A 12,412-nucleotide genomic window follows, 5' to 3' on the forward strand; every position below is an offset into this window, starting at 1 on the left:
ATACCAGGCATCAGAGATACCAGAGGGATGGCAGTAAGGAAAGTGAACGCACACTAGACCCCCTACAGTTTGCTTACAAGTAACATATTGGAGGCAATGATGCCCTCCTGGGCATGCTCCATCAGGCCCATTCTTACTTGGATGAGCCAAGTGCTTAATGTGAGGATTATATTCTTTGATTTTTAAAGTGCATTTAACGCCATCTTCAGAAAGGGGCAGAGCTTTTTACCCAGGAGGCTCAGGTCCTTTGATGTATGTAGTGAAATGCTGCATGTTTTATAAATCAGTGGTGGACAATGTCTTTGCCTGTTTGCACTCTGAGTTCTGGGCATTTTCTCCTGTTTGTAAGTTTACCTTTTTGTCATTAAGTTCCCCTTTTTTTACTCTATCTACCCCTTTTTGTTGTCTGCATTTGGGTCCTCAAATCTACAAACTGACAGTATCATCTCACATTGTTAATCACTGAGTTCAAATCCAAAGGTTAAAAACAGATCTGAGTGTCAAAACTACTTCCTCATTGTCCACCTTGTTGAAGGATATTTTGAAAAGGTTTATTTTATTTAAGGGTTTTTAATCATTGAAGAGCTGCCATCAAATTTAAACAGAATTATATGAACTGAAATTTAAGAGCTTTATGAATTAATATATCCACCGATGTTCTGTTTCAAATGTTTTTGTATTTTTTTGTTGTTTTTTCAAAATTATTACCGGCATCAAAATAAATATTGTGTGGTTCACTTCTCCTCTGTATATTATTGTATGATTCATGTGTTTTACTTTACCTAAATTTATACTGTAACATCAGAGTACTCTGTGATTCACTTTAGTGCAGTTTGCAGTACTTTAGTTAAAGTGACGCTCACATCTGACCATCAGAATCACTCCTAAAGAACCTTAAGACTTTTGTTTAGAAAAGAGACCATTAATATGCATCAAATGTCACATTTTTTTTTGTCATTTAGCCTTTAAAATCAAACATGTACACAAAACTGTATAGAAATAGTGAGTTTATCTGCTCTTACATGAGGTTCAAATGTTTGTACGTTTGAATATTGATTGAAGCTATGAACCGCTGTCGTCACCAAAGGACTCAAGACTCAAACAGACGGGTCTCCTGTAAAGAGGGTTGCAGTTAGTTGTTGATTTTTGTGTTTTGTATGTTTGCTGAGTTGGGGCTGGTGAAGGGCGTGAATGTGGGCTTACCAACCCTGAAGTAAATCATTTCGAGGTTGAAATCCAGTTGATGGTTCTCCACAGTAAGAGGGGACGTCCCTCAGGCCTTTCCACAGTGATGCAGGGTTGCAGGTTGTCCCAGTGTAGCTTCTCTGAGCTACTCTTTGTCAGTATGTTTCTGGTAGGGATGTACAGGGTATGTTACACCTCCTCCTTGGCTTTCTGCAGCTCCTGAGGACAGTTCTTCAGCTGTGTGTTTGAGCTTGTACTAATGCTGCAGAATGGATTTGACACTGGTCAGACTTCACCCTGAGGGCACTGTGTGATGGATAAGAATATAAACATCCTGGGTGCATAAAACTGGTCAGACCAGATACTGATTTGAACTTGCTTTTCCAGCTTTTCTGCACGTTGTATGAGGACAATTCATAACTATCCATGAAATCACTTTTGAAAGCATTCTCACTTTACTTTTAGTGCCTACACTTTTGTAAAATACTGTAGGTGTATCTGCTAACAGATACATTAAAGTGGGTTAATAAACTATTTACTAACTATTTGTATGTTGCTTGCAATGATAAATGGGCGGTGTATCTGTTGATCACGGAATTGATCGTAACATATCCGACAGCATTTGAAGGCATCATTAATTTTTTCCCTTGATAACATCCGCGCGAACTGAGCGGCAAAAGACTGACAAACAGGAAGACGGTTTGGGAGAAGTTGGTAAGAAATGGCCCCAAAAACCAAAAAAGAGTCTATAAAGGACGCACTGGCGGGACTGGGCGAGGGGAAATTTAGAGAGTTTGTTGAGCAGCTTCTGGACCGCAGAGAGGAGCCGTGGGTCGCACGCTGTGATGTGGAGGGTCAAGACCATTTAAGAGTCACAAACGTCCTGGTCTCAGCCTTCACTGAAGCCAGAGCTCCTCAGGTGGTGGCGGAGATACTGAGGAAGATTCGCTGCAACGACGAGGCGGAAAGACTCGGTAAACATCTGGTTACTGTGTGGTTTGAAGTAGAGCTGAAGAGAAAGTGGTCTTAAACTTGTCGGTATTTGGTCTTGAGCATGGATCATGGATGTATTATAAGACCTGGATAACGGATCTGAAAATGGCACCCATTCAGTTCAATACAAGTTGCTCGCCTGGCGCATACGCCGAAAAAGTTTCTGGCTTGACGGTTTTTTCTTAACTTCCTCCGTCACAGTTTCTTCAGGTATTTTAATTTAAGTCATTGAGCTTCTGTGTGATAGTTTCTGTGATGTGTGAGCAGCAGTGTCTCCTCCTGACTGCAGGTCACCACCTGTCATCAGTCACAACCACCGCCTTATTATTTATAGATGAATGACCCTCACTGTGTCAGCGGGTTAAACTATAACTGAGTCCGGCCTGGACGCAGCGGGGGCCTGAGCCGCTGCAGCCCGCTGCCCCTCTCTGTCCCTGAGGGGAAGAACCGTCCTGGACGTCCTCACCATCGCCTCTCTGTTCAGTGGCATTCATCATTTAAATTAAATCTTTATAATAAATAATTTTGATATATTTTTCATGTTCAAATCAAATATCTGTGAAACAGAACAGTGAAAAATAGAAAGAGCAATGACGGGACATAAAGCATAACTACAGAACTGCAGTTTTTTTTAAAGCAGGCATGCCGTATAAATCTGTTTCTCAATGAGAGAAAGTAAACGTAATAACTTTATCTGATGAGTTGTAGTTTTCTGTCACATGCAGCATCAATATCTTAAAATTGCCTAAAAGACAATTTCAACGTAATATTTTTTTTAATGATTTTTTTTAAATGTTGATTCCAATGTGACTTTAGGCTCTGAAGCTTCAAACTGAATGTTGTTGCCGTTTTAAATCCGTGTTTAAAGCCCCGGGCCGGTCCTGGATCAGTCTGTTAAACATCAGTCCGCCAGCAGAGCTCTCGTGAACGCGCAGCGGCAGATCGAGAACGTTTTTCGCTCGTTCTCATTGCCCAAAGGCATGATGGGAGTGACACTACTGCGCAGTCTCTATGGGCCACATAACGCGGAAGTAACCCGGAAGCCAGAAACTTTTTCGGCGTATGCGCCAGGCGAGCAACTTGTATTGAACTGAATGGGCGCCATTTTCAGATCCGTCATCCAGTTCTTATAATACATCCATGGTCTTGAGACATCAGGCCGCGGAACATCCTGAAATGGAAAAGGTGATTTTTTTTTTTTTTTTTGGAATAATCATATTTTAATGAAAGAGGAAATTAAAGTGAAAAAAAAAAACGTTTGAAAGGTTTTCACTTTCACCTACGAGCACAAGACACTTAAGCACAGGAAACTGATCTGCAGTCATTTTTCTCTTTTCCTTATTGTTCAGTGCTGTTCAGCTCACTGAGACAATATTACTGTAAGAAAAAGACAAAATTGCCCCTATTTATGTTGTTGAATAGTAAATAATGTGCAAAGTCTGTACATGTGTGGATATGCAGGCTAGACATTATGGTTAATTTCTATAATTATACACTTGTATGTAATATTAATGAATTTGTAATAAAATGTGGAGATAAAAAATAATCAGGTTCTAGCTGCAAAATAACTTATCATCAACAGGTCACTATATAAGTCAGTTAATAAAGCGGAAATTGATTGGGCAATTAAACGTATGAGGAGCGGTAAAGGCCCCGGGCCGGACGGCTTCCCGATTGAATTTAAAAAAAAAATCTCAGGCAAACTAATCCCTCTTCTAAAAAACGTTTACGCCGAAGCTCTTGAGCATAAGACACTCCCCCCCACGATGACCCAGGCCACCATTTCCGTACTTCTTAAGAAAGGAAAGGACCTCTTGAAATGTGAATCATATCGTCCTGTAAGCCTACTTTGCTACGACTTCAAGATCTTAACTAAAGTTCTGGCAAGTAGATTGGAGTCTGTCATACATACAGTGATACATCCAGATCAGACTGGTTTTATTACAGGGCGGCAGCTTTTTAGCAATGCACGTAGGCTTTTTAATATTCTTTATTCTCCGGAAAAGTCACAATCAGCAGAGGTCTTGCTCTCCCTCGACACACACAAAGCATTCGATCATATTGAGTATGAATATCTATATGCAACTCTGGAGAGGTTCGGTTTTGGACCAGCCTTTTGGTCCTGGATAAAGGTCTTGCATGCTACGCCGCTGACCTCGGTTCGTACTAATAAGACAATTTCCAATTATTTTCCTATTTGTAGGGGGGCCAGACAGGGCTGCCCCCTGAGCCCGCTCTTATTCGACCTGGCCATTGAACCGCTGGCAGTTGCACTAAGGAGTACTGGGGAGCTCAGGGGTATTGATAGGGGGGGCTAAACTCACAAGCTGTCTCTATATGCGGACGACTTGATACTCTATCTGTCCAACCCTTCTATCTCTATTCCTAAGGCATTAGAAATTATCTCTAGCTTTGGGACGATCTCAGGCTACAAAATCAACCTTACTAAGAGTCTGCTCTTCCCTGTTAATGACCAGGCTCATCAGATGTCCTTCGACATATATCCACTAAAAGTAACTCATGACACTTTTACATATCTAGGTGTATCAGTAACCTGTAAATATAGTGATTTATTCAAACAAAATTTTAAACCAGCCCTAAAGAAGGCCAAGCAGGACCTTGTCCGTTGGTCAGCACTGCCTATTTCACTTGCCGACAGAGTCAATACTGTCAAAATGACAATTATGCCCAGGTTCTTATTCTTGTTCCATACAGTGCCTGTTTTTATCCCAAAGTCCTTTTTTAAAGAGTTAGATATATCCATATCCGTCTTTATATGGAATAAGACTATCCCACGGATAAGGAGGGCGCATCTTGAGAAACAGAAAGAGGCTGGAGGTTTAGCATTACCAAATTTTCTACAATATTATTGGGCGGCTAATATTTATAAATTGTCATACAGGGTCTCTGCATTTTATGAGGGGGATGGACCTGTGTGGATGGAAATGGAACAACATTCCACCCATCCTGTGTCCCTACCGTCTTTAGTATGTGCGCCACTACCACTTAGTAAACAGTGCCTCACAAACAATCCCATTGTGGGTGGCTCACTACGAATATGGTCTCAATTTAGGAACCACTTCAAACATAGAAAGGCTATGGCCTCTCTCCCTGCACTCTTCCCGCCCTCACTCATGGACACAGCGTTTAAGTTATGGTTCAGGAATGGTCTGAAACGGGTGAAGGATCTTTTCAAGGACGGTTTGTTCATGTCTTTTGAGCAGCTTGTGAGTACAATATTCCCAGATCACATTCATTAAGATATTTGCAGGTGCGCGCCTTTGTTCGTAAGCATTTTCCTTCCTTTCTGTCACTTCCACCAAATGACTGGATAGATGAGTGTTTGGGTGGAGATCCAGAAAAAAGAGGGGGAGTGGGCAGACTGTATGAGAGTATTCAAATGATTGTCTCTCCTTCACTTAATAATATTAGGGCAGCGTGGGAGGAGGAACTGGGATTTGAAGTTTCAGATGATTCCTGGGAAAGTGCAATTAGGAGAGTACACTCAAGTTCAATCTGTATCAGACATGGTTTGCTCCAGTTCAAAGTGCTCCACAGGCTCCATTTGTCTAAAAGTAAACTGGCCAGGATATATCCAGATGTGGATCCGACCTGCTCCCGATGCTGCCAGGCTCCGGCCACCCTCTATCATATGTTTTGGGCACGCCCAAAGTAAAGTTTTGGTCCTCAATTTTTGACACATTCTCTTATATCTGCAACAAAGAGATAGGCCCTGCTCCTGAAATCGCATTGTTTGGTGTGGCCCCTGCTGAGGTGGCGATATCTAGGGCACAGTCGGATGCCATCGCCTTTTCATCCCTACTAGCCAGGCGCCTTATTTTGTGTAACAGGAAATCAGTTAGGCCTCCCACGCACAGGCACTGGGTTGGGCATGTAATGGCGCATTTGAAACTTGAGAAACTGAAACACTCAATCAGGGGATCAACCCAGAGGATTTACAATGTCTGGCAGCTGTTTTTGAATTACTTTAACCTGGAATTCCCAGCTAGGGACACTGAGACTACTACTTAATTGACACGATCTCTGTAACGGGTTTAAAATTGTACGCTTTAATTTTAGTTTGGGTCATTGTTGTTATTATTATTACTATTTATTTTATTTTTATTTATATTTTTATATATATTTTTTTTATTAAAAAAACATTTTCTGTTTTATACGTGTACGTCTACGTTATTATTGTTGCCTTATTTTCCATATATTTTTAGTTTTTTGTTTCATAGGATTGTGGGTCACTGACTTTTACAGTCTCATGTTTTGGGTTGCTTCCCACTCATATTTCAATGCTACTTTTAACTCTGTTGAAACATTATTCCAGAGTTACTGTGTTGTAGACTAACCCTGTGTCATATTTTGATTCTATCATATCATTTTATCAGAAACTGTCTTTCAAATTTTTATTATTATTTTTTTTTGTAGATAAAGAGACAGGTGGACAATCATCACAACCTGGTTTCCGTGACAGTGAGTTCTTCTTTTTTTTATCTGTTGTAGACAACTGCAGCTGCATAATTTCACACTAGGTTTTATCCTTCTTCAGAGTGGACTTTGGACTTTTGTCATTCAGTATTTCTAGCATTACAATGTAAATGTTTTGGTGACAAAGGCACCTTCAAGTTCTTTTGGTATAGTAGAAATTTAGACAAGTACAGTCAGACACATCTACAATAGATCTATATAAAGTAGAATAGAATTTTATTTTCCACCAGGGCAGAAAAGTGTCTTGTTCAACAAAACATTAAAGCAGCATGAGAAGGTTTAACATATAGATCACATGTTCTCATTTATTTCTTTTGGCCCTGTCCACAGGAGCTTCTGCGCCAGTGGTGCGTGTTCCTCCAAACCGGCAGTACACTGGCCCGACAGTACCGGAGGTAATACACTTTCTATGCATGACACCTCACAGAACCCCACATCAAATCACCTGAACGATCACTTTAAGATGGAGTTCAATTACAAAATTCTAAATCTGTGAAATTTGTGTCTTCAGACAACAAAATGAACACTGGATGGGTCACTATTCCTCTAAAACACTGTTGTATGAACCATGTTTGTGTTTAATTTTGGTTCAAGTACTCGACCTGGGGTCCAAATATTTCAATGAATGTGACACAAGTGAACTGTGGAGATCATTTTTACACAATCTTAAGTCCTTTTCTCAGACAGTCCAAGACATGAATTATCCACATGCAATTAGAACAAGCAAGGCAGGCAGTGCTTGCCCAGTTAAAGCTAGAAATAGACATCAATTAGAACGAGACTCAGGCAATATCACTCCTTACATCTGATCTCAGAACAGCTTTCTGTCCCTTAAAGGATTGGCTGCATGTTTGCGTTCCTCATGTAATTACTGCCCTCTTGTGGTGGCAGCAGGGTGTTGTCCCTGCGAGCTAGCTTGCCTTCCAGCTGTAGTACATATCATCTGTGACCGTGTCCCGTTGACAAAGGCTGGAGTTTGGCAAGCAGAGAGAAGAGCAGCTTCATTTGGAGGTTTGCACATGCGCATTGAGCATAATCCTTGGATCTTTGACTGGTAATTAGCAACAGCCAAAGTGTGATAGGCAAACTGTCCTTCCCTCATCTACTGAACTGAGATCAGATATGATATTGCACGCATCATGTGCATGCACAGATGTGTGTGGAAACTAAACCTGCACTTAAGCAGTAGCAAGAACACAAGCAAATCAGTCATCGACATTGTGAATATAGAAAGTGGATTTTGAAGAGAAACCTTTCTTCAGACGAGATGTGTTAAGTTGGCTTTAACTTCATGTTCAAATCCAGTCACTCAATTTCTTCTCCTCTTTCCTCAGGACAGCACTTCGGAGTCAGAGTACGACTTGCGCTGATCAACAGAGTGACCAACGTTGCACCAATTTTGGATGAGCTCTTTGACAAAAAAAAGTCATCGGCGCAGAAAGATATGAAGAAATCAGGAAACTGCCTACTTCTTATGCTAAGATGAGGGAGCTCTATCCTTCCCTTGAAGCTAGTGACACATGCAAAGACATCTTCTATGAAATCCTTACAAGACATGAGAAATATCTCATTGAAGACCTCAACAGACATAATTAAATATAACGGTGAAATCAATTTTTAGACCAAACATGAATTGAGCACCTGAACACAAAATATTTTATACATTTTTATACTTAAATATACTTAATTCAACATTTTTTATCATGACTCAATTATGTCCAGTAAGAATTTGCTGTTGGAGCTTCATTCAAAATGTTTCTTAATTTGAAATTTATAATAAAATCTTATTATGTTCGTGGCTCTTATATGTTGAGTGAATCGAGTGCCTTAAACATAGAATATGAAGCAAGTATAATGATGTAATAGAGTGTTCTGTTTCAAATGTTTTTGTTTTTGTTGTTTTTTCAAAATTATTACCGGCATCAAAATAAATATTGTGTGGTTCACTTCTCCTCTGTATATTATTGTATGATTCATGTGTTTTACTTTACCTAAATTTATACTGTAACATCAGAGTACTCTGTGATTCACTTTAGTGCAGTTTGCAGTACTTTAGTTAAAGTGACGCTCACATCTGACCATCAGAATCACTCCTAAAGAACCTTAAGACTTTTGTTTAGAAAAGAGACCATTAATATGCATCAAATGTCACATTTTTTTTGTCATTTAGCCTTTAAAATCAAACATGTACACAAAACTGTATAGAAATAGTGAGTTTATCTGCTCTTACATGAGGTTCAAATGTTTGTACATTTGAATATTGATTGAAGCTATGAACCGCTGTCGTCACCAAAGGACTCAAGACTCAAACAGACGGGTCTCCTGTAAAGAGGGTTGCAGTTAGTTGTTGATTTTTGTGTTTTGTATGTTTGCTGAGTTGGGGCTGGTGAAGGGCGTGAATGTGGGCTTACCAACCCTGAAGTAAATCACTTCCAGGTTGAAAGCTTGTACTAATGCTGCAGAATGGATTTGACACTGGTCAGACTTCACCCTGAGGGCACTGTGTGATGGATAAGAATATAAACATCCTGGGTGCATAAAACTGGTCAGACCAGATACTGATTTGAACTTATTTTTCCAGCTTTACTGCACGTTGTATGAGGACAATTCATAACTATCCATGAAATCACTTTTGAAAGCATTCTCACTTTACTTTTAGTGCCTACACTTTTGTAAAATACTGTAGGCGTATCTGCTAACAGGTACATTAAAGTGGGTTAATAAACTATTTACTAACTATTTGTATGTTGCATGAAATGATAAATGGGCGGTGTATCTGTTGATGACGGAATTGATCATAACATATCCGACAGCATTGAAGGCATCATGCACCCCCCCACTCCCAGTTCTTTCTCGTCACTCCTATAGACTGTAGGTCATTTCCCGTGAAAACAGCGGGAACTGAGCAGGGAGGGACCGAACAGCAGGGACTGTCTGAGCTAAGTTGGTAAGAAATGCCTCCTAAAACCATTAAAGCCTCTATAAAGCGCACACTGGCGAACCTGAGCGAGGGGAAATTTGGAGAGTTCGTTGAGGAGCTTCTGGACCGCAGAGAGGAGCCGTGTGTTACGCGCAATGATGTGGAGGGTAAAACCCGCATAGAAGTCGCAAACGTCGTGGTCTCAGCCTTCACTGAAGCCAGAGCTCCTCAGGTGGTGGCGGAGATACTGCGGGAGATCGGCTGCAGCGACGCGGCGGAAAGACTCGGTAAACATCTGGTTACAATGTTTGGTGAAGAGCGGAAGAGAAAGTAGCCTCAAGTATCAGGCTGCAGAACATCCTGAAAGTTAGTCTGAATATAAAGTAGCGACACGGTTTAATGGAAAAGGCGTTTTTTTTCTTTTTTGGTATAATATTAATGAAAGTGGAAATTAAAGTGAAAAAACGTTTGAAATGTTTTCGCTTTCATTTACGAGCTCAGGACACTTGAGCTTACGCAACTTCCCTGAGCTGTGCAGTCAGTCATGTTTCTCTTTTCCCCACTGGGACGATATTACTTTAAGAAAAAGACAAAATTGTCCTTATTTATGTTGAAATAGTGTAAGTAAGTGTGAATAGTAAAAAAACAAACAAAAAAAAGTGTAAAGCCCGTTGATGTGGGCATATTTAGGCTCATTATCATACAATTACGTAATCGTAATAAAACTGTGATAACATGTAGAGACATAAATAATCAGATTCCAGCTGCAAAATAACTGCCATCACCTTACCATCGTCAGTAGGTAGGCTAAGTCATTACATAACAGACCATTATTTGTAGTATAATTCTTCTGTCCTTACCAATTCGTAATTGCACTGACATGTTGGTAGTCCACGGCAGAACAACTGGGCATACATACACTCTGGAATCTGGGTGGTGCTTCCTACCAAAAGTTTTTTTTGTTTTGTTTTTTGTTTTTTTCCCTTAAAAAGGTTGTGTTTCATAGGATTCTGTGGACTGTGGATGCCTGACTTTTACAGTCTCTTGTTCTGGGTTGCCTCCCACACATATTTCAGTGCTACTTTTGAAATATTATCCCAGAGTTACCCTGTTCTAGGCTAACCCTGTGTCTCATATTTCACTTCCATCATATTATTTTATCAGAACCTAACTCTCTCTTTTTATTTTTTTGCAGTTGAAGAGACAGGTGGACAACCATCACAACCTGGCTCCAGTGGCAGTGAGTTCTTTTTTTAATATGAGACATTATAGATCATCTAAATGTCTATGCAGTTGCACATTGAGACACATCTACAGTAGATCTGAAGTAGAGTAGAATTTTATTTTCCACCAGAGCAGAAACGTGTCTTTCATTCACCAAAATATGAAAGCAGCATGAGAAGGTTTAACATCTATTTGGTATGTGGTAACAAAACATAAACAGAATTATAATACAACAGGGTATCTGCAGGCATTGAAACTCTCAAAATACATTGATTTCAGTTTTCTCATTAAAATGTAGTTAAGTCTAAAATTTAATTTACGTAGGTTGAAAATGTTGTAGCCAGTAATGTTAGTTATACATCTTTTTGTATTAGATTTGAACAAAAACTGGATAATCTCTCATGTAACATTCATATATTGTCCACATATGAACGTTACATGAGAGATTATCCAGTGTATGTATACATAGTCCACTAAACATATCAGGAGTGACTGTTAAATACTGCTAGGAATAACTGGCATAAATGTGATTAAAAATATTAATAATGACATGCACATGTAAAATAATTCTATATCATACCTACTGGTTTTCATTCATATCTTTTATGCTTTGGTCAGTATGACCATGAAATAGCATTCAATGCAGAATTAAAATGGTCTTAAAGAGCTGAAATTTAACTTGGTCAACCCTTCAGAAACCCTGTATAAATATAAAACCTAAAGCATAAAACATTAAAACTGAAAATAAAATACACTGGAGATACACTTTGCAGATTTGCAGCTCAATTTTAATTCAAAATGCTGCTTGCCCTGTCGCCACAAATACTGTCTATATTCTCCCAAGACCATAAAATACATTTGTTTGCTATATGCATGAGAGAACAGAAGTATGCATAAACACTCATCTGTGAGCAATCCCTTCATAAACATTTTTCTTTTTCTCTAAATCTGTTACAGCTGCAGGACCCTCGCCTGGAGCTGCTGGTGGAAATACAGGGGCAGCAGGTGGATGCACAGTGTTATAACGTGACAGTATGTTATGGTAGCTCAGGACCAATAGGGGCCAACAGTGCTATTGGTATAGTGTAGCAGATGTGGGTAATGTCACGAGCAGTATGTGTAGAAGAAGCTCTTCCCCCATGATGGTTAGCATGTAATGTTGCTGCAATGTCTGGGCATTAAAGCCAGCCCGACACATCTCTGCCACTTTTAATTGATACCCCAAGATATCACACACAGTTAGTATGAGGTCTGCTTAGTAAAGGTCCCCTATTCTGCTTGTGGTCTCACTGTGGCTAGAAATCCAGGATATGACTATAAAGCCCAATTTTCTTCATGGCTTTATATTTAAAACAGGGTTAACTTGATCAAGGGCAATAACTGAGAGGTGCCTCTTAGTTTTATAGAATAGTTTGATATTTTGGGTAAATTTGCTTTCTCTTACCGAGAGTTTAGTGGGGACGTTGATACCATTCTCACGTCTGTGTGTTTATAGAGCTTGAGTCAGGAGATTGTTAGCTTAGCATACACACTGGAAACAAGGGGAAGCAACTAGCCTGAGTCTGTCTGCCTCTCAGCACCTCTGATAATTAA

General features: G+C 39.8%; 2 protein-coding genes across 2 annotated transcripts in view; both read left to right on the top strand.

The window, feature by feature from the left end:
• Nucleotides 1-1,738: 1,738 nt before the first annotated feature.
• Nucleotides 1,739-8,634, top strand: LOC139613019 (apoptosis-associated speck-like protein containing a CARD). The gene is made up of 4 exons (XM_071469291.1): nucleotides 1,739-2,159; nucleotides 6,616-6,660; nucleotides 7,006-7,070; nucleotides 8,010-8,634. The coding sequence occupies exons 1-4, from the start codon at nucleotides 1,907-1,909 to the stop codon at nucleotides 8,043-8,045; spliced, it is 399 nt and encodes a 132-aa protein (XP_071325392.1). The 5' UTR covers nucleotides 1,739-1,906; the 3' UTR covers nucleotides 8,046-8,634.
• Nucleotides 8,635-9,540: 906 nt separating this feature from the next.
• LOC139612908 (uncharacterized) overlaps nucleotides 9,541-12,412 on the top strand; it is a 49,003-nt gene continuing 46,131 nt past the window's right edge. The window contains exons 1-3 of the mRNA XM_071469056.1: nucleotides 9,541-9,882; nucleotides 10,791-10,835; nucleotides 11,777-11,824. Of these exons, the coding sequence (XP_071325157.1) occupies nucleotides 9,630-9,882; nucleotides 10,791-10,835; nucleotides 11,777-11,824 (346 nt within the window). The 5' untranslated portion in view covers nucleotides 9,541-9,629. The remainder of the gene's footprint in view (nucleotides 9,883-10,790; nucleotides 10,836-11,776; nucleotides 11,825-12,412) is intronic.

This window comes from Trachinotus anak, unplaced genomic scaffold (assembly GCF_046630095.1).
Source record: "Trachinotus anak isolate AG129_WGS33_773 ecotype Australia unplaced genomic scaffold, CSIRO_AGI_Tana_v1 ptg000032l, whole genome shotgun sequence".
Lineage (NCBI taxonomy): Eukaryota > Metazoa > Chordata > Actinopteri > Carangiformes > Carangidae > Trachinotus > Trachinotus anak.

Bases quoted from the DNA above. Each gene is read 5' to 3' on its own strand.
- LOC139613019 (XM_071469291.1), top strand. From the start codon at position 1,907: ATGGCCCCAAAAACCAAAAAAGAGTCTATAAAGGACGCACTGGCGGGA. The intron at 6,661-7,005 runs GTGAGTTCTTCT...CCCTGTCCACAG, and splicing joins ACAACCTGGTTTCCGTGACA to GAGCTTCTGCGCCAGTGGTG. The intron at 7,071-8,009 runs GTAATACACTTT...CTCTTTCCTCAG, and splicing joins CTGGCCCGACAGTACCGGAG to GACAGCACTTCGGAGTCAGA.